At 52.8% G+C, this 22,072-nt stretch overlaps 1 protein-coding gene across 1 annotated transcript; it reads left to right on the forward strand.

Annotated features, from left to right (window-relative positions):
• Window positions 1-13,498: 13,498 nt before the first annotated feature.
• FCER2 (Fc epsilon receptor II) lies at window positions 13,499-21,094 on the forward strand. Its single transcript, XM_068534956.1, has 10 exons — window positions 13,499-13,520; window positions 14,581-14,700; window positions 15,020-15,073; window positions 17,644-17,706; window positions 17,879-17,941; window positions 18,067-18,129; window positions 18,243-18,332; window positions 20,270-20,421; window positions 20,533-20,639; window positions 20,956-21,094. The coding sequence occupies exons 1-10, from the start codon at window positions 13,499-13,501 to the stop codon at window positions 21,092-21,094; spliced, it is 873 nt and encodes a 290-aa protein (XP_068391057.1).
• Window positions 21,095-22,072: the final 978 nt, after the last annotated feature.

Consider the following 22,072-nt stretch of genomic DNA (forward strand, 5'->3'; position numbering starts at 1 on the left):
TGAGAAATGAATCTTGGCCCCTGGCTCTGGTTAGCTGTTCTAAGCTTTATCTCAGAGACTCTGATGTCATCCATGTGAGTGACCCTGACCTCAGGGGCCTATGATGCCCCCCAAACCCAGTGGGTAACCTGCATTGGGCCAGGAGGGCTGTAGGGCACGGGGGACACAGGAATGAGTCTGACCCCCATCCCTACCCCTGGGACAATGTGACCAGTGACCCGACTGAGGAATACGTGAAGGAGTGATATGATGCATTTGAAGGAGCCACCTGTGTCCCCAGGGAGAGGAACTCTGCTGAGATGCTGCAGTGCTGGCCCTGTTCCTTGAGGAGACTGTCACCCTATTGCAGAGACTACAGGCAGCCTGACACAAGGCCCTGAGACAGGTGGGAGAGGGGCTGCCCGGATCTGATGAGCATTGTCCCTTTCATCTCGGGCACCCAGGTTCTGTGGGATGTTCAGGGAATACATCCAGAGAAGATGGACTTTCCAAGAACAATGGGATTTCAGCACATGGAGCTGGGAAGGGAGGGCTTTGCAGGCAGAGGGTGTTGGAAAGTGTAAGGCATGGCTGAACCCATTTGGGGGGTGTGGGGTGCACACAGCCTAGCTTTATCAACTGGAGACTTTTGATCTGAATTTACCCTGCACTCCCAAAGCCTCCTGCTCCTGTCTTGGGGACCTGGGGGCTCTCCCATCATTTCCAGTGGAGACGGGTCCAACTGTCCAACTGAGGGGAGTGACAGGCTAGCAGCTTTTAGTTCTGTGCAGAGCTGAGTCCAGAACCAAAGCTGCTCGGAGCCCCCAAGCTGCCCAGCCCTGAGAGCGTTCACTGAGTAGGAACAGGAGGCAACAGCACTCAAACTCCCTGGTCAGGTGGAATCTTTCAGTGCTGTAATCAGGAAACCCCCAACCCTTCTCTGAACCCTCTAAACTGCAGCCCAGGGGACTTCCCTGGCAGTCTAGTGGTTAAGACTCCACACTTCCACTGCAGGGGGTGCAGGCTCGATACCTGGTGGGGGAACTGAGATCCTACATGACGAGTGGTGTGGCCATAAATAAATAAATAAATAAACTCCAGCCCAGAGCAAGGCATTGACCTTGCCCAGGAGCCATCTGACTTCTGGACAGATAAAATACCTAGTAGACTGTTGACCAGACTGATGGATTTCCAGACAGTCAGCTTGGAAGAGTGTATGAGTTCCCTACTGCTGCTGTAACAAATGCCTGCCAACTTGGTGGCTTGAAACAATACATAGAATAGAATAGAATAGAATAGAATAGAATAGAATACAATACAATACAATACAATACAATACAATACAATAGAATACAATAGAATAGAATACATCTATTCTACAGTTGTGGAGGTCAGAAGTCCAAAAGTAGTTTCATTGGGACTTTCCTGGTGGTCCAGTGGTTAAGACTCCATGCTTCCACTGCAGGGGGCACGGGTTCGATCCCTGGTCGGGGAACTAAGATCCCGCATGCTGTGCAGTGCAGCCAAAAAGAGAAAGTAAACAAACAAAATTAGTTTCACTGGACTGAAATCAAGGTCACGAGGATCAGTCTCCCCCCAGAAACTCCATGTGACCCAGCAGTTCCACTTCTGGATAGATATCCAAAAGAACTGAAAGCAGGGTCTTGAAAAGATATTTGCATACCCATGTTCATAGCAGCATTATTCACAATAGCCAAGAGGTAGAAGCAACCCAAGTGTCCATCAATGGATGAATGGATAAACCAAATATACTCAACCATATAATGGAATATTATTCAGCCTTAAAAAGGAAGGCAATTCTGACACATATTACAGCATTATGCTGCATGAAATAAACCAGTCACAAAAGGACAAATACTGTTGCTTAATGGGTACAGAGTTTCAGTGTTGCAAGATGAAACAATTCTGGAGATCTGTTGCAGAACGATGCGAATATACTTAACACTCCTGAACTGTCCGCTTAAAAATGGTTAAGATGGGGGCTTCCCTGGTGGCGCAGTGGTTGGGAATCTTCCTGCCAATGCAGGGGACACGGGTTCGAGCCCTGGTCTGGGAAGATCCCACATGCCGCGGAGCAACTGGGCCCGTGAGCCACAACTGCTGAGCCTGCGCGTCTGGAGCCTGTGCTCCACAATAAGAGAGGCCACGATAGTGAGAGGCCCGCGCACCGCGATGAAGAGTGGCCCCCGCTCGCCGCAACTAGACAAAGCCCTCGCACAGAAACGAAGACCCAACACAGCCAAAAATAAATAAATAAATAATAATTTTTAAAAAAATGGTTAAGATGGTAAATTTTATGTTATGTTTATTTTACAACAGTTGAAAAAATTTTTTTATTTTAAATGCACTTATTTCAAGCTTACAATTTAACAAGTTTTGAGAAATGTATACAGCTCTGTAGCCACCACTGCACTGCAGATGTAGAACATTTCCATCACCTCCTAAAATTCCTTCTTGTCCCTTCCCAAACAATCCTCACCTCCTCCCCTCCCCCAGGCCACCACTGACCTGCTTTCCATCACTATTGACGAGATTTGTCTTTTCTCAAATGCCATATACGTTGAATCGTACAGTGTGTAGTGCTTTGTGCCTGGATTCTTTCTCCAGGCATATAGTGTTTTTGAGATTCACCCACGCTGTTGTAGTTTGTTTCTTTTCATTGCTGAATCATCTTCCGTTGGCTGGCTGGACCACCATCTGTGTATCCAGTCACCTGTTGACAGATGTTTATGTTGTTTGAATGTGAGAGTATGAATCAAGCTACTGTGAATAATCTCATACAGAACTTTTTATGGATTTAAGTATTCACTTCTCTTGGGTAAATACCTGGGAGTGGGTCAGATAGTAGGTAAGTGATTAACTTTGTAAGAAACTGACAAACAGTTTTCCAAAGTGGTTGCACCCTTTTTGCTTCCCCAATACTCAGCGATGTCTCCAGGCTCTGGTTGCTCGGGGAGGGTATTTTTGACCCAAGAGAGGCTTTAGCAGTTCTAGAACCAGGTGGAGGTGATTATCTAGAGAAGAGCAGGAGGGGCGGAAATGAGGCTGGAAATTGAAGCTGATATCGTGGGAAGGCAGGAAGCACGGGTTTACATGTGCCTGATAACACGTGTTTTCATGGGAAGAGGAGACGGGGGAGGGGTCTCTGATATTTGGAATTACAGCCCCCTGAACAGAGACAAATAGAAGGGTTGTTGACTGCACCCCAAAGAGGGGTCTTCTGGGGGGTGACAATAGTGGTGCTTCAGCAGACCAAGGAGGAGGTTGGCCAGAGAGAAGCTGGAGACGGGAGAGCTGATGGGAGAGCAAGTCTCCGTGAACAAGGAGCAATTTCTTTCATTCATTCATTCATTCATTCAATGCAATCATTTTCTCACCCAGAAACAGTTCTTGTGCACTTACTGTAAGCCAGGCACTGGAGTTCCAATGGAGAACAAGAGGTAAAAAACCTTAGACTGAGCGAAAGCAGCCATGCACAAAATAGTATAGACGCTATGAGCCCATTTATATGAAGTTCTAGAATAGGCAGAACTACTCAAGCTTGGAAAATTGTGGGCACAATGGTTCCCCGGCAGCAGAGGTAGGGACTTCCTGGGAAGGGCCATGAAAGAACTTTCTGGAATGATGGAAACATTCTGTACCTTGATAGAAGTTTGGATTACACAGGTGAATGCATTTGTCAAAGCTCCAAGAAAACACTGCTGGAATTTGTGTATTTCATTCTAAGTTATTTTACTCAAAAGGGAAAAAAGTTAGGAGAGCAGCCAGCGAACATTGACCTCTAGTTCACGGTCTGTGGGTTGGAGCATTTGGGGGGGGGGATTTAGTATTGATATTTAGGGGGCTGGAGTGGGCTAATGTCTGCACCTTACTTGGAAATGCATGAAAAATAAAATGGATTGAGGGGTGAATGGATGAACAGATTTGTAATCAAGCAAATATAGAGTGTTGATTGTAGAATCTAGGGATGGATTTTCATTCTAAAACTCAACTTTTCTGTATGCTTGAAAATTGTCATAATGAAATGTTGGGGTTCAGGTTGTGGTTGCTGCCTTCTTGGGGCTCACAGTCTGGCAGGTGATGAAGAGGAGGTGATGAAGAGAAATAGAAGGTGGTGTGCCCACGTGGTGAAACTGGAAGTGGAACATTCTGGAAAAGCAGTCCCCCCTGCTCCCTATACTTCTATCCTAAGGAGTGAGGTGGGGGAGGGAAAGCAGGGTCTGTCTTGGAGAGGCCAAAGGGGATTGCTCTGGGAAGCAGGGGGTTGGGGGCAGAAGAGACCCCTTCTGGCCACCCTCTTACCCTTTCCAAGTAGGTGTTCCCACCAGCAGCCCCCTGAGTGACCACATGACCCCACTGTCTGGGGCTGAGTCAGCAAATCAAAGGTGACCTTGGAGCCCAGCCAGGGTTTCCTGGATGGAACGGCCCTATCTGTCACCCCACTTTCCAAGGAAGTGAACTTGGGACAGAGTAGCTCGTCTTTTCCAACCTCCCACATCCCTCCCCCCAATTCCAGGAAACCCCCTGGGATCCTGAGGCATCTTACTGGGTTGGCTGAGGTATCTGGGGAAGCCCCCAGGGTAGGACAGAACACACACTCCTCTTGTCCCCTTGGCAGCCCCTTTGCCATCCACCTCACCACCCTGCCCCCAACTCTTCCCTCTCCTATGTCCCCACGTCCACTCACAGATGGCTCAAATGGATGGATTTGGCAGATGCAGACAGAAAGACCACAGTCTAGAACCTGTGCTTGCCACTTACTCGATGGATGAGCCTAGGCAAGTGACTTTGTCTCCCTGAGCCTCAGTTTTTGCATCTATCAAATGGGAACAATAATAACATCTACCTCCTCAGGTGCTGTGGTCAGCTGAACGATGGCCTCCAAAGATGTTTCCGTCCCAATCCCTGGAACCTGTGAATAGGCAACCTGACAGGGTGAAAGGGGCTTTGCAGGTGAGATTAAGTTAAGGATCTGGAGATGGGGAGAGGATCATGGACTACCCAGGTGAGCCCAGTGTTATCCCAAGAGCCCTTATAAGAGAAAGGCAGGAGGATCAGAGTCAGAGAAAGGTTGAAAGATGCTACACTGTTTGCTTTGAAGATGCAGGAAGGGACCACAGGCCACTGAATGTGGGAGGCCTCTAGAAGCTGGAAAAGCTAAGAAAACATTCTCTCTAGAATGTCCAGGAGGACGGCAACCTTGTCCACGCCTTGATTTTAGCCAGTGAGACCTGTATTGGGCTTCTGACCTCCAGAACTGCAAGATAATACACTTACGTTGTTTAAAGCCAGCCAGTTTGAGGTAATTCCTTACAGCAGTCATTAAGAAACTCCTACAGATGTGATGCCTGTAAAGCACCTACTGTGTGCCTAGCCCTGAGCCAAGGGCTGGGGACTCGGTGGTGACAACAGGCACTGCCCCTGCCCTTCTGGAACTCGTGTTCTAATGGGCACCGTGCAAGATATAAGCAAACCGGACACCTTCACAGGTGGGGGTCATAGAGACCATTGACAGGGTGACTGAGGGGCTAGGGGCCGGTTTAACCAGGACCACTTCTCTTGGAGGGCAGAGAGCTGGAGGATGAGGAAGGGCCAGCCAGAGGGCTCAAAAAACAGAAAAGTGTGCAGATGTGGCTGGAGCTGAGCAAAGGAACGATGCAGGCAAGGAAGGTGCCAGCCACACAGGGCCCTGCTGGCTGCAGGGAGTTTGGGTTTTCTTCCAAGAGCCTTTGTGCTTTGTGGCTGGGGGCGGCGGGGGGGGGAGCGTGTATTAATAATGGGAGATACGCAACAGCGATGTGTTTCGGGAAATAGTGCTAACAGCGCTCCCATTTGTTGCTGGCTTCTCTCTATCCTGCGGAAGAGACTTTTTTTTTTTTTTAAGTGTACTTAAGGGTGAAGTTTCTGAGCTGAAGGCACATTTTTTTTTTTTTAAAGAGGTAATTCTTTTTTTTAAACTTTGGGTTTATTTATTTATTTATTTATGGATGTGTTGGGTCTTCGTTACTGTGCGAGGGCTTTCTCTAGTTGCGGCAAGTGGGGGCCACTCTTCATCGCGGTGCGCGGGCCTCTCATTATCGCGGCCTCTCTTGTTGCGGAGCACAGGCTCCAGATGCGCAGGCTCAGTAATTGTGGCTCACGGGCCTAGTTGCTCCGCGGCATGTGGAATCTTCCCAGACCAGGGCTCGAACCCGTGTCCCCTGCGTTGGCAGGCAGATTCTCAACCACTGCGCCACCAGGGAAGCCCGAGACTTTTTGTTTAATTGTGCGGAAGGACTTATGCACACGACAACCTACGTGGGAGAATTGTGCATATCCCCACTTTACAGATGAGGAAACTGAGCCCCACAGGAGAAGGGGGTGGAGCTGGGACTCCGTGGCCTTCTCTCACCCGCGCGGGTTGTGGGGAGTCACCCAGTCGGGGGAAGCAGTGACCAGGTATATCCAGCAGAGGGCAGCACTCCCACCGTCCTGACCAACCTAGGGAACCAACCCGCAGAACAGCCAGATGGAGCAGAAAAACCTCACCATCTTAGACCAAAGTCCTTAAGGTCTAGGGGCCTGGTCCCTGAGGGACTGAGGACTTGGGGTCCTGGATTTCTAGGTTCCTGAGCGTCAAGACTGGGGTCTTGGGGAATTCCCTGGCTGCCCAGTGGTTAGGACTTGGCGCTTTCACTGCTGTGGCTGGGATTCAATCCCGGGTCGGCAAACTAAGATCCTGCAAGCCATGCAGCATGGACAAAAAACTGGGAATAAACAAACAAACAAACAAACAAATAAATAAATAAAACAAAACAGAGCCAGTGTTAAAAAAAAAAAAAAGACTAGGGTCTTGGCTTCCTGGGTCCCTAAGGGGCTGGGGGCCTGGCGGGCCTGGATTTCTGGGGTCCTGAAAGTCAGGACTGGGGTCCTGAAATCCTGGATCTCCAAAGGGCTAGGGTCCTGGGTCGCTGAGTGTGGGGCTTGGGGTCCTGGCTTCTTGGGTCCTTAAGGGTTTGGATTCCTGGGTCTCCAGGAAGGTCAGAGCATGGGTCCCTGATGTTGGAGCCTGGGGTCCAAGATTTCTGTATCTCTAGGGGGCTGGGAGCCATCCTCTAGCCTGGTCCCCACACAATATCCCATCCTCTCAGAGAACCATGGGCAATGTCAGAGAGAAACCCCCGAATCTCCCAGTGCAGTCCTGGAATGCTCTCAGGATTCCCAGGATGGGCTAGCTCAGCCCCCTGGTCCCCGGGGGTGTGCTAGGACCTGGAGGGGCTGGAGGGAGTGGGCATTGGGCCTGGGAGTCTCTCCAGAAGGAAGGATATGGACAAGCCAGCCTCTGTGTCCCCCTCATCCTGAGCCCCCCTCCAACCCCTCCCCGCCCCCAACAGCACAAAAAACCACAATCAGCCACGTGAGGCTCCAGGAGGTGACAATGCACAGCCAGCCCCTTCCCATCCCACACGTGCCTTTCCTCTTCCTGCTGACCTGCTCTCTGCATGGATGATGGTTGGGAAGGGGAGTGAGGAGGGGCACATTTGCCTGTGAGCTCAGGGACCCTCCAGGAAGGGTGCCCAGGTCCTACCCGCAGGGAGCTCCGGGTCCCAGGAGAGGCCCACCTAACACAGATGGACTGGGTAAGGGGAATACAGAGGACTGTGGGGTCTCAGAGGAGGCCCCCAGCCCGGCCTCTGCAGTCAGGGAGGCCTCCGTGCAAACTGTCACTGCAGGCCAGCTTGGCACCCCAGGAGCGGGAGCTGGCAGTGCAAAGGCCCTGAGGTGTAAGAGTGCACCTGGGGAAGTGGGGGTGGGGGGAGGTGTGGCTGGAGAGGCTGAGCAGGTAAAGCCCTTGAACTCCAGGCAGGGGAGGCATGGAGGGTTGGAAGCGGGGGAAGATGTGGTCCTGTGGCTGATGGAGAGGGGCCTGCCACCATTGTCCAGGAGGGAAGATGGTGACCGGGGGTGGGGTCGTGGAAGAGGAGAGACAGGACCAGTCAAAAGATAAGGAATGTGGGTGATGGGGTGGGGAGAAGGCAGGTGGTGGTGGGCAATGCTGTGCTCAGCCCGGGGCAGGGGTCGCATCTGGGCTCACTCTGTACATCACACCTGCCCCCCTCGATTTCCTCCAACAGACCCTGCTGCCCAGGGGATCCCCAGGCGTGTGCAGAAGGGGAAGGTGGCAGCTACACGGGGCCTTGCGGGCTCTTCTTTGCCCTTTGCACGTGCCGTTTCCCCTGCTGGGGATCCCTCCCCCCATCCGTGAGCTGGGGGTCTCATTCCCTGCAGGGGTTCCGGCTAAACGTCACCCACTCAGAGAGCTTTCCTGGGTCACTATTTAAATAGTGCCTCTGACACCCCCTCCTCCTATCTCCTTTATGTCTCTGACATCCGTCACCGTCTGACATTTGTCTGTCTCCCCGGATAGAACGTCAGGTCCAAGGGTAGAGTTTTTGTTCAGCTTCTGCATGACATCAGCCCCAAGGGCCCATCATGGTGTCCAGTGTCTCACTGAATGCATGAATGAATGAATGAGTGAGTGAATGACAGTGATGAAATAAAAATTCACATTTTAAGGGGAGACGAGAAAAATTTAAACATAAAACTTTTCCTCTGCCCTTTGGTCTCCTCCCTCGCCCTCTTGTGTGTATCGTGCATCTGCATTATGTGTGAACCAGACCTCCCCAACGGCAGAAATACCTGCTCAACCATGAAGATCAATCTTCTCCTTCTGGCGCCAGCCCTGTGACTCCTTAGACGGTGACATTCCTTCCACAATCTGTAAGGGGTCACGACGAGCCACCACTCGCCTTATAGGTGCAGACATCTTCGGTGAACTTTCCATACAATGCTAATATACCATTTTCCTTAAAGATAGAGACGGATGCAGAACAGACTGGTCAGACAACCTGGGGCGATCCTGGGCGGTACCTAACGGTAGTTCTCAGCTTAGATACTTACTTATGACCTTATTAATGCCACTAGCTATATTACTTGTATTCTGCCTATTTTACCAGATTATTGTTTCTTGCATTACCAAATGTGTAATCGACGGACTTCCCTGGTGGTGCAGTGGTTAAGAATCTACCTGCCAATGCAGGGGACATGGGTTCAAGCCCTGGTCTGGGAAGATCCCACATGCTGCACGGCAATTAAGTCCGTGCACCACAACTACTGAGCCTGTGCTCTAGAGCTCACGAGCCACAACTACTGAGCCCATGCGCCACAACTACTGAAGCCCGCGTGCCTAGAGCCCGTGCTCCGCAACAAGAGAAGCCACCGCAATGAGAAGCCCATGCACTGCAGCAAAGAGTAGCCCCCGCTCGCCGCAACTAGAGAAAGCCCATGTGCAGCAATAAAGACCCAACACAGCCAAAAATAAATAAATAAAATAAAATAAATAAATTTATTAAAAAGAAGACTTTAAAAAAAATGTGTAATCGAGCCTCAGGTAGATTTAATCACGATTAGGTGACTTGAAACGGTTGATCAAATATACAGTCTTATAAGATCAGTGATTGTAATAGTGTAGCTCTAGCTATGGGAAGAAGCAACAAGAGGGAACCATTTCCTGGACCATAATGAGCTAGTAAGAGAGGTAGTCCAGAAGCTTTTGGCTACTGTTAACAGCCCACTAATAGCACATTGAGTGGCTCTATCCATGAAATCTTCTCCAGACCTGGGAATGAGCATTCCTAGCACCATGGGACAAATTGGTCACGAAAGGCCTCCCAAACTTTGGTCGCAATTAAGACCGAAAGGGAGGGGATTGTAAAACAAAGGATGTTTGTTGCCCACCATCCAGTTCTACAGGAATCAAGTCATTAGCCACCGAAGTTGCTGACCTACAACAAGGAATTCAGGGCGAAGATCAGGATGAGGCACTTTGTGCTGTAGGAAAATTGGCAGAACTGGCCCTCGGATAGACAGAGATTTCCAGTAGACAATTTTATGAGCTCAGTTTCTTGCATCATCCCATCCTTAGGAAACCACTAAAACCATTAACTAAGATATCTGTCCCTCGAGAACAGCAGCAACCTTCTACCAAGATCAGTACTCAAATATGAAATATGAAAAAGAATATATATGTGTAAATGAGTCACTTTGCTGTATAGCAGAAATTAACACAACTTTGTAAATCAACTATACTTCAATAAAATAAATTAAAAAAAAGATGTGGGACTTCCCTGGTGGCCCAGTGGTTAAGACTCTGTGCTTCTAATGCAGGGGGTGTGGGTTCCATCCCTGGTTGGGGAACTAAGATCCCACATGCCGCGTGGCGCGGCCCAGAAAAAATAAAATAAAAAATTTAAAGTTAAAATTTAAAAAATTAATAAAAAGATGACTGCTCGATTGCACAAACCCCCCTTCTCCAAAATCACATCTGTACTGGCTTCCCCCTTTACCTCTTCGGAATAGCCCTCAGAGCTCTCTGAGAGACTGTCTCCCGGGTTATAATCCTCAGGTTGGCTCCAATAAAATTTTCCGTTTCTTTCTTAGATTGACTATTGATGAGTTTTTTCGTCGCATGAACGAATGATGCACAGGAGATGCACGGGGCTGAACACAGAGATGTGGGAAGTAGCAAGGATTGGGGGTGATTGAAGCCGGGCGGTGGTACAGAGGTGGAGGGGGAGGTCCTAAGGGGAAACTGAGGCCTGTGGGGGATGGGGGTGGGGGGAGGAGGGCCAAGTCCAGCCCTCCTCCCCTCCTCCCGCAGGAGGGCTGCTGGAGGAGGGCCCTGCTTCTGTCCATCAAGCCCTCTTTGGAAACAGTTCTGCAGAAGACCGGTAGAGGGCGTACGTGTGTGTCTGTATGACCGTGTACTTGCGCATGTGCTTGTGTGTTGCATAGCTGTGGTGTGTGTCGCTATGTCTGTGCGTTTTGTGTGTGTATGTTTCGGTACACTTATATGTGCGTCTGTGTTTATGTGTGCATGTGATTACGTTGTGTGTGTGCACATTGGGTGCGTCTGTCTATCTTGCATCTGTAGTTCCACTGTGTGTTGTCTCTGTGTGTTTAAGTTGTGTGTGTGTGTTGTGTGTACCTCTGTGCATTTCTGTGTATTTGTCTGTGTCTGTGTATATCTATGTGTATGCGTTGTGTACGTGTGTGGTTTGGTGGTGTCCTGTGGTCTGTATCTTTGTGTGTGTGTTGTGTAGATGCCTCTGGGTTGTGTCTGTGTGCACGTGGGGCATGTGCAGTTTTGCATGGTGTAGGTATCTGTGGTTGGATAGTGTTGTTTGTCCGTGTGTCTGAATCTTTGTATGTGTGTTGTGTGGATGCCTTTGCATGTCGATTTGTGCTTTTGTGGTGTGTGTGTGTGTGTGTGTGTGTGTTGTGTGGGTGTCTAAATTGAGTCTTGGCAGGAACCTAGCATCATGCAAGCCGTCGAGTCCCAGTTAGAACATCTAGGGCCACTGGGCACCAGGATGGCCTGGGGCTGGGGTGCCTGGACCTGCAGAGTTGTCAGAAGCTCGGAAACACCAGATTCCATCACAGGCCCAGCCTCTGTCCGGAACCCCGTCCTGTGGCCTCCCCGCAGCCCAGCAGGACTTGTTCCCAAACTTTCTCCTCCTCCTTCCTGTGTCCTCACCGCCCAGCTGTTCACCCACACTGGCCATTTTCCATAGCATCTTCCAAGCACCCACCCCCACGTCCCTCCCATCATAAAGGCTACCTCATCTCAAACCTACCTGCTTCTCTCCATCCCCATTGCCACTGTCCCAGGCCACCTCCTATGGCTCCTGGACCAGGTGACAGGCCCCTGCAGTGTCCCCACCCCCACCTGGCCTCCATAAAAGTCCCCCAGGGTTCCCACCCCCCAGGCCTCCTGCCATCTTTGCCCACCCAGTGGCCCCCAGTGACCTCTCTCTGTTGCCCACCTGATAGTGGAAAGTGGGCACCGAAGGCTTCCTGGAAGAAGCGACCTCTCGGCTGAGTCTTGAGGGACGACCTTTCCTCCCTTGAGGGAGGAAAGCAGGGGTAGGTGTGGACAGAATTGCCAGGGACCTGGTTTGGGGAAGTGAAACCCGGCTGATTTGCGTGACCGAGCAGGAAAGATGTGCTTGGTGGGTGCATTGAGGGCTGATCGTGCAGGACGCTGGAGAGCCACTGAAGACCGTAAGCAGGGGAAGGAGCTCTTGTGTTGGAAAAACGGGCTGGCATCGGGGCCCTGCCGCCCTGGCCCTTAGCAGCAGACACCCACCAGGAGGCCGTGTCCCCCAGTTGTGGAGCAAATAGGCTCCGAGGTCACCCATTTTGGGTTCAAGGTCCAGTCCCACCACAGTGTGGTGCGGACAGCTTCCTTACCCTCTCGGTACCTCAGTTCACCTACAGAACACCTACTGTGTGCCAGTACCTCGAATGCCGTATCATACAGCCTCCAGGGGCCTCCAGGGGAGAACCAGCGCTGCTGCTCACCCTCAGTTTACAGATGAACAAACTGAGTCGCTCATCCGGGGTGAAGCCAGGACTCAGCCCCAGGTCTGGCCAGCATGGGCTCAGGCATGTCCGGCTGCAGGGTGGTGACACCTCTGGCCTCCTCTGGGGTGCTGAAAGACCCGGTTTGAGCAGCCGTTCATCGAGCCTGGCTGCCCCCATCTCCATTTCCCTGAGACTCAGAGAGGGGAAGTGACTTGCCCATAGTCATCCAGCAAGGGGGGCAGCTGGTGGCCCCCAGGCTTGTCAGACCCCAAAGCCCATGCTCTTTGGCACATAGGTGCTTTAGAGTCAAGAGACTTTTAAGGACTCCTTGGGCACATTGGCAGAGGAGGAAACTGAGGCCTGGCTGATGGAGTCTGTATTTCCCAGCGGACCTGGGATGCTTGATAAACATTTGAGATCTGAAGACCCACTGTGTGCAGCGCTGTGCCACAAGCCTCATGTCCATTGTTATCTCATTTGGTCCTACCCCGGCCTCATGAGTTGGGTACTATCATCACCCCCATTTTACAGAAGGGAAAACTGAGGCTCAGAAAGGTTGATTCTTGGGCCAAGGTGGCACAGGCAGCAAGAGTAACAAGAGCTGATAATATTTTTGGTTCTGACTGTGTCCCAAGACTTGTTCAAAGCACATTCATATAGAGCAGACCACCCTCCTCTACCGTGTAGGTATCCTTAATATGGTCATTTTGTGGATGAGGAAATTGGTTTCAAGGTTAAGCCACTTGCCAATATCACCCAGGTGCACATTCATGGAACACCTGCTGTGCACATCGCATGTGATGGGCTCTGGGGCGCCCACCTCTGGTCCCAGGCCTCTGGTCCTCCACACCAGTTGCGTCCCCCAGTTAACCGCAACATTGACTCCCAGTCACGGACTAAACAAAATCAGCCAATGGTCATGGAGTTCCTCAAGTCCCAGGTGCTGTCCTGTGCCAGTAACTGGAGTCTGACATCTAACCCTGACCCTCGTTAAAACCCAGATCCCAGGCAGAGCGGTGACTGTGCCCGCCAAGTGGGCTGCCTTGACAGATAGTGAGCACCCCATCACTGGGAGAAACCAAGCAGCGCTGTAATGGAGGAAACTTCATACTCAGGTGAGAGAACTCTCTGAAGCTGACCCTGGCAAAAGCAAGAAACCTGACCTCCTGATCTCCCACCTAGGAGGGGAAAAGGGCTCCTGGGTCCCTATCTGTGAAGAAGAGTGAATTTTTAGCAAAAGCCCAGCACTGGAAGGAGGTGAGCCCTGACTGGGTTTCCCGGCACAGAGCCAAGAGAAGGCAGGAGAAGGAAGCTGCGGGTCCCTCCCTTCTCTGACTCAACACGCTCACGACAAGAAAACCCCAAAAAACAAAAAACACCAGCTCCAGTTGGTGCACTAGGAACCTGAGAGAGAGAAGACCACGTGAAGGGGACTCAGAACAAGTGGAACTCAGCATGATGACTCCTCACAGCCAGGCTGAGGGAAGGCGGCCTGTGGCTGCAGTGGGGCATCAAGGTAGAGCTTTGGGGGGCCCTGGAGTGGGGTGAGGGAAGAGCTCAGATATGGGGAAGAACTGAGACCCAGTGTCTGGTGTTTAGGGTAGGAGCTCAAAGCAGGGAGCAGGCAACAGGGTGAGGGCTGGGGGTCGGGGGGTGGGCAGGGGAAGGGGGACCCAGTCTTCCTGAGGTGATGCTGGGAACCCAGCATTGGCGGGGGGTAACTGAATCCACACAAGGGAGAAGGGGCACAGGTGAGAGCTGGGTCGGGGTCAGCCACCTGAGGAGGGAGCCTTTGGAGGAGGGGGTCTCACCTCCTGGCCCCAGACCTGTCTCTATGGCCAGTGTCTTCTCTGGCCCCAAGTCAGGCTCGCTGGCCGCTGGAGTGTGGGCATAAGGAGCGGCCGTCATTGGGCTGGACCAGCAGAGGGACAGAGTCAGAGATGCACAGACACAGAGATGGACAGACAAAGATCGGGGGCTATGGTTGCCGATGGACATGAATGCGGCATGTAGAGAAAGTGTCCAGAGGAGGCTGGGGGTCCACTGAGACCCTCTGCTTCAGTGTGGGCTCTGGACAAGCTCCTAGGACTCTGGCTTTCTGGGTTTTGGGAAGCTGGCAGAGCCGGAGCCTAGCCTCACCCTGCGTTCCTCGTTGTTCCCCCCGACTCCTGGCAGAGTTTCTGAAACTTCACAGAAGGCGGAGGCAGTGCTGCAGGAGAGGGATACAGCTGTTGCTGCTGGGGCTGGTGGTCACAGTTCTATGCGCTGGGCTGCTGGCTCTGATTCTCCTGTGGCGTGAGGACACCCTCAGCCCCACAGGGCCCCCTTCTCGTGTTCCCTCACAGACCCCCACTCTCAGATCCTGGGGAGCCCAACATACCCCTCAGAACCCAATTTCCCCATCGTGTCTCCCACCGTGTCCCCACCAGCCCCTTCCCATGGCCCTCCCACCCTCCCTCGAGGGCACCTTGCCCTGCCCCAGGACACCAGTCTCCCCCCCTTTCGGCACCTCCCACACGGTATACCCAAGGTCTCCATCCCCCGCTGGCAGGTGGGGTGTGGATGGATGGAGCACCTGAAATATCCTTCCTCTCCTCTCCCTCCCTCTCCCCAGATTGGGAAACTGCACGAAATCTGAAACAGCTGGAGGAGGCCACTGCCCAGAAGGGTACGGAGGGGCCAAGGGGGGCAGGGGGACCGGGCTCTTCTCCTGCTTCTGCCACTGACTGCTGTGGGATGAGAGGGAAGGTCTGGGCTCCAGTGTCCTCCCGGGATCTAAGGGTCAGTCTATGCCCCGCAGGGGTGTGAAAACCCAGAGACTCTTGGAGGGGAGGCTTTGAGAAGTGCCTGATGGAATCGTACCTAACTGCTCCGTGCTTCAGCTTTCTCACCTGTAAAATGGGCATCATTTTAGCGCTCAGAGGCAGAAAGAAGCTAAGACTTTCAAAGGGCTCAGAACTGAGTCCAGTGAGTTTTCGAGAAACGCCTGCTGCTTTTTTATTTCATTCTGGCTGGGGGAGGGGTACACACGTTCATTGGATTCTTGCCTGCACTTTCCTGAGTACAGGCAGACCTCGGAGATATTGTGCGGTTTGGTTCCAGAGTAAAGCGAATATCGCAATAAATATTGCACACGACTATTTTGGTTTTGCAGTACATGTAAAAGTTATATTTATACTACACTGTGGTCTATTAAGTGTGCAATAGCATTAGGTCTAAAAAAGTGTACATACCTTAATGTAAAAATACTTTCTTGTTAAAAAATGCTAATCATCATCTAGGCCTTCAGTGAATCATAATCTTTTTGCTGGTGGAGGGTTTTATGCTGAGATTTCAGCAATTCAGTCCCATCTTCAGGTTCCACTTCTAGTTCTCTTGCTGTTTCTACCGCATCTGCAGTTCCTTCCCCCACTGAAGTCATGAATCCCTCAAAGTCATCCATGAGGGTTGGAAGCAACTTCTTCCAAATTCCTGTTAATGTTGACGGCTTGACCTCTTCCCATGAATCACCCATGTTCCTCATGGCTCTAGAATGGTGAATACTTTCCAGAAGGTTTTCAGTTGACTTTGGTCGGAACCATCAGAGGAATCACCATCTATGGCAGCTATAGCTTTACGAAATGTATTTCTTAAAGAATAAGGCTTGAAAGTCGAAACGACTCCTTGATCCATGGGCTGCAGCACGGGTGTTGGATTAGCAGCCATGGAAACAACATGAATCTCATTGTCTATTTCCCTCAGAGCTCTTGGGTGACCAGGTGCATTGTCAATGAAGAGTAATAATTTGAAAGGAACCTTTTTTTCTGAGCAGTAGATCTCAACAGTGGGCCTAAAATATTCAGTAAACCGTGTTGTCAACAGATGTGCTGTCATCCAGCTTTTGTTGTTCCATTTATAGAGCACCGGCAGAGTAAATTTAGCATAGTTCTTAATTGCCCCAGGATTTTCAGAATGAGAAAGGAGCATTGGCTTCAACTGAAGGTCACCAGCTGCATTAGCCCCTAACAAGAGAGGCAGCCTGTCTGTTGAAGCTTTGAAGCCAGGCATTGATTTCTCCTCTCTATCTATGAAAGTCCTAGATGGCATCTTCTTCCAATATAAGGCTGTTTCATCTACATTGAAAATCTCTTGTTTAGTGTAGCCACTTTCGTGAGTTAGCTAGATGTTCTGGAGAACTTGCTGCGGCTTCTACACCAGCACTTGCTACTTCCCCTTGCGTTTCTATGTTATGGAGGCGGCTTCTTTCTTTAAACCTCATGAACCAACCTCTGCTGGCCTCACATTTTTTTTTCTGCAGCTTCCTCACCTCTCTCAGCCTTCATAGAATTGAAGAATATTAGGGCCTTGCTCTGGATGAGTGAGGCTTTGACTCCATGAAATGTTGTGGCTGGTTTCATCTTCTATCCAGACCATGAAAACTTTCTCCCTATCAGCAATGGGCCCGTTTCACCTCTTACCATTTGTGTCTTTACTGCAGTAGCATTACTAATCTCCTTCAAGAACATTTCCTTTGCATTCACAACTTAGCTGTTTTGCACCAGAGCCTTAGTTTTTGGCCCGTCTCAGCCTTTGACATGCCTTCCTCACTAAGCTTCATCATTTCTAGCTTTTGATTTAAAGTGAGAGACGTGTGACTGTTCTTTTCACTTGAACCCTTAGAGGCCACTGTAGGGATATTCGCTGACTTCATTTCAATATTGTTGTGTCTCAGGGAATAGGGAGGCCAGAGGAGAGGGAGAGACGTGGGGGAACGGCCGGTCGGTGGAGCAGTCAGAACACACAACATTTATCCATTAAGTTCATATATGGGCATGGTTCATGGTGCCCTGAAACAATTACCAGAGTAACATCAAAGATCACTGACCACAGGTCATCATAACAGAAACAAGCATAATGAAAAAGTTTGAAATATTGCGAGAATTACCAAAATGTGACACAGAGACACGAAGTGAGCAAACACAGCTGGGAAAATGGCACCGATAGACTTTCTCAATGCAGGGTCACCACAGACCTTTGATTTGTAAAAAATGTGATATCCGCAAAGTGTAATAAAACCAGATCTGCCTGTACTTGTGCCCCTGAAATTAAAAACAGTTTTTAATTGTTTTTAAATTAAACAATGGCTGTGGCCATTGTGATTATGTGACAGGGGTCCCTGTGCTTGGGCCTGGGGTAGGGGGGATTCTCGGACCTGTCTTCCTGGCTCCTGAGGACCAGTCTTCTCTCCTGCCTCCCCAGTCTCTCAGGTGTCCAAGGACTTGGAAAGACACAAGGGCGACCAGATGGCCCAGAAATCCCAGGGTGAGTGAGCTGAGCTAGGGTGGATGAATGAACACGTGGACACAGGGCTCCAGACCACCATGAATTGCAAAATGGGCAGGTGACCCTAAAGACTCAGGCGAAGAGGCCAAGGGGGGACTGGGGGGTGAGTCTGAGAACTTTCTTACCACCAAGTCCCCTCCCCTGCAATCAGCTGCCCAGATGCTGCAGGACATGGAGAGAATCCAAGCTGAACAGAAGAGAATGGAATCTCAGGGTGAGAGATGGGGGTGGGGTTGGGGGGCTTGGTCCTAGAGCCATGGGGGGCTGTGGAGCTGGGGGCCAGGCTCCGGGACTCTTAGTATGATCCCTGACACCAGCCCTGCCCCCCACCCCCATCAGAATCTGAGCTCTCCCGGAACCTGGATGGTCTTCGAGCTGACCTGAGCAACTTGAAGTCCCACAGTGAGCCTCAGGGGAGGGGGGCAGGGAGGTATGCCTGGATTTGTGGCCCCCAAATTAAAAACAAACACATTGACCCCTGCCCACTCCCCACCCCCCCGACCTAACCACCCAAGGCTTGAATGAGAGGCGCGAGGCCTTGGATTCACTGGGGAGACTCCAGGAAGAGGTGGGGAAGTTGTGGATGGAGATACGCGAGTCCGTCGGTGAGCAATTGCGTCTGTACCCGTGGGGGCGTCGGTGCATGCGGGTGACAACATGGGTGTGTGGCAGTGTGTTCCAAAGTGCAGTAGAGGTGTGAGCGTGACAGTGTGGATGGTGTGTGCTCACGTGTGCGGCAGGGCCGATGGGCGACACCTGAGAAAGCCCTTTCTGATTCCAACAGCTCCCCTCCACCGACCTGGGTGCGGGGCTCCCACGCTTTTTCCCTCCTCCAGGAAAAGCTGTCTCGCATTCACCATTGCTGGGGTCCTCTTTACTGATCTCGCCTCTGCCCGTCTCCACTCGGGGGAGGGTCGTGGGTAGGATGCCCTCAGCCACAGCCCTTCCGGAGGATTGTCTGACCCAACCAGGGGGCGGACGGGGGGATCACCTCTGCAGTAGTGGGGACCAGGGGGGCCATGACATCTTCCCCAGGGGCGGCCGTGATGGAGGCAATGCTGGCAGTTCCGAGGGTCGTGGGGGTGGCGCCAGCAGGCTGCAGAGAGAGCAGACATTCGATCACTGTGCCTTTAACCTCGGGTGGGACCTGGGTATTACTGCCTGAAGTCCCCACCCCCTTGCCCCTATCTACCCTTGATTTTTGGCCTCCCACCTGTGGGAAGCCCCAGCTGGATCAGAGAAGAGGAAGGATCTCTGCTCCGTGTGGAGGAGCGCTGTCTCCTGGGACCCAGTGTGGCTCTGGGAGTCCCAGCAAGAAACCCTGCTGTGCTCCTCCCGGGAGAGGGGGAGGGGTGGTCTGGCTCTCGCTCACCCTGATCCCCAGTCAGTCCTTGAGTTCCTCCCCCAAAGTCCGGCCCCCATGGCCTGGGGTCTGGGTCCAGCTCTGTGGCTGTCTCTCGGTGACGGTGTGACACAGAGCCAGGGCACCAGCCCCAAAGTTTTCTTGAAGGGACCAGAGATGCTCTCTGTTGTGGTTTTGTGATTTTGTTTTGTTTTGTTGTTGTTGTTTGCCGCACCTTGAGGCACGTGGAACTTCCCCGACTAGGGATGGAACCCGTGCCCCCTGCAGTGGAAGCTCGTAAGTCTTAACCACTGGACCACCAGTGGTTAAGACTTACGAGAAGTCCTCAGATGCTTGCTTATGTTTTCATGCTGCTCCCCCAGAGGGCTGCCTACTGGCTACTGTTTGATGTGGGAGAAGTCTCCCCAGGGCTCCTCCAACTGCTGTGGACCCCAGACCCCTTAGAAAAATTCCACCCAAGCTATGGAGCCCTCCACGAACTTCACTCTAAGAAAATCTATTTTAAACCACGAGTGAGTCAGTCCAGTAACAGTGGTTTTAGCCTCCCACCTGGGAGTGGTGGCAATGACGGTGCCTGAGAGTGTCCTTGGGTCTGGGGCAAGGGGAGAAAGACCAAGCTGGTCCCTTATGGAGGCCGTCAGGACCCAGCCCTCCAGTCTCCTCCTACCCCGTCCCATCCCCACCACAGGCTCCCCTGGCCAACTAGAAGAAAATCGTCTCAATTTCCCAGAAAGCGTCCAAGAGTGCTGGTTTGGGGGGTGCTGGCAGCGACAGCGGCCAGAGCTATGACTGGGGGGACGCGGCTGTCGGTGGGGACAGCGATGGGGAAAGTGATGCTGGCGGTCTTGGCCTCAGCCCTGCCGCCGGCACCGGTGACTAAGCATGGCTGAGCTGGTGTTGGTAAAGGTGGTGTTGGCTGTGGTGTTGGTGGTGCAGAGATGCTGCGGGCCATCGTGGGCAGCTGCAGTGATGATGACGTCGGCATCAGACGTCCAGGGAAGAAGGCAACCTGGGAGACCCTCTGTTAGGCCCTGGGGTGGATCTGCTTTCAGCCCAGACCCCAGGAGAGACGCTGCCACCCGCCCTGCCCATGGTACCCACGGCACCCGCCACGGCACCCGCCACGGCACCCGCCGTGGTACCCCCCCACCGCTGCCCCCCTCAGCCTCTCCTCCACAGGCTCTGTGTGCAACATCTGCCCCGAGGAGTGGATCTATTTCCAAAAGAAGTGCTACTACTTCGGTGAGGGCACCAAAAAATGGATCCAGGCCCGGAACGCCTGCAGCAAACTGCACGGGCGGCTGGTCAGCGTCCGCAACCAGGAGGAGCAGGTGGGCCTGGGCTCTGCGGGGAGGACACAGATCCCCGCCCTGACTTCCTGTGTGGTGGTGGGGGGGGGGGGGGACCCAGGCACATCTCCCCAGCCCTGTCCTGCTCCCCAGGACTTCCTGACCAAACACTCCAACAAGAGGGGCTCCTGGATTGGCCTTCGGGACCTGGACATCGAGGGGGAGTTCATCTGGATGGACAGTAGCCCCCTGGGCTACAGGTGAAGAGGGGGGAACGCAGAGGAGGGGCCCTCGGAGAAGGGGGACCTTTCTGTGATGCGAGGGGAGGGTATTTGGGGGCATGCGTCCCCCCGGGCTGGGTCTTGGGGAGCTTCTGGATGGCAACCGAGGGAGATGGTCAGGGTTTGGATATGCAGGCTCAGACTGGGGGGAGGGTGTCTCTGGTCTGCAGGGACTTGGGGTGGGAATCCAGGGATGGGGTGGGGAGGGCCCAGGCTTGGAGGGGTGTGTCAAGGCTGAAGGCAGTGGGGACCCTTCCCCGTACCCCGTCCTCTGACCTGAAGCCTCCTGCTCCAGCAACTGGCAGCCGGGGGAGCCCAACGACGCGGGCCAGGGCGAGAACTGCGTGATGATGCAGGGCTCGGGGCAGTGGAATGACGTTTTCTGCGGCAGCTACCTGAACAGCTGGGTGTGTGACCGGCTGGCCACGTGCTGAGCGCCCGCCCGCCAACCCGGCCCTGGGTCCCCTGGGCTGTGGACCCTCACAGCCCCCCTGCCCACCCGCCAGCTGCACCCCTCTGCATCCCTCTCCCACCTCGAACACGAGAATGGCCGGGCCCACAGCAGGACCCTGAGGACCCCCAACAAACGGAAGCAGCGTACTCATCCCTGGATCCCCGCCAACACCCCGGAGGGCCTGTCCCTTGCCCCTCAGCCCAGCTGGCCGTCACCACTGCCCTGCCCTCAAGTGCTCGGAGTTCCCACCGTGAGAACCTCTGCCCGCAAGCCTGGAGGCTAGAAGCCCCCTCCTCGCCTGGCAGCCCGGCCTTCCAGGGAGCAGCGGAGGACACCTCAGACCCCAGCATGCTTCCTCCATCCCCACCTCGCCATCTCTTGGCACCAGAGGACAGAGACTTCTGTTTCAGGTAGCCAGTGCTCCCCGCCCAACCTGCATCATGAAATGGGGCGATGAGGGCCCCTCACACTGGCCCCTCCTCACTGGCTCTGGTCTCCAGGCATGGAACATGGGAGCTGGGAGTTCCAGAGCCTGGTGTCTGAGGCCACCTCTGAGCACCAGGAACTGAAGCGGCATTTATACCTCCCTAGTTTTTTGGGTTTTTTTCCCTACTTTATTACAAGAAGCATTTACTAGGCAGGGCCTGGAGATGAAGACTCTGGGGTCTGATGGAGCAGAGAACACCCCTAGACCCCCAGGAATATTGCAGGGCAAGGCAGTGGACCGCCCTGAACCTAGTTCCCAGCCCAGAACAGGGCCCAGTACACAGAAGGCTGGAGAGGCCAATGGGGAGATGGCCAGGTCACCTGGCGGCCAGTTCAGGTCCTGAGCTGCCGGCTCCACCCCCGCTCAGGCAGCACCAGCTCCAGGCTTGGCCCAGGTCAGCCCCACACCTCCGGGAGGCTGTGGAAAGAGGCAGACCAGGATCTCAGGATGCCCCTGGTTAAGTGCCTCGCT

This window comes from Eschrichtius robustus, chromosome 2 (assembly GCF_028021215.1).
Source record: "Eschrichtius robustus isolate mEscRob2 chromosome 2, mEscRob2.pri, whole genome shotgun sequence".
In the NCBI taxonomy this organism is placed as follows: Eukaryota; Metazoa; Chordata; class Mammalia; order Artiodactyla; family Eschrichtiidae; genus Eschrichtius; species Eschrichtius robustus.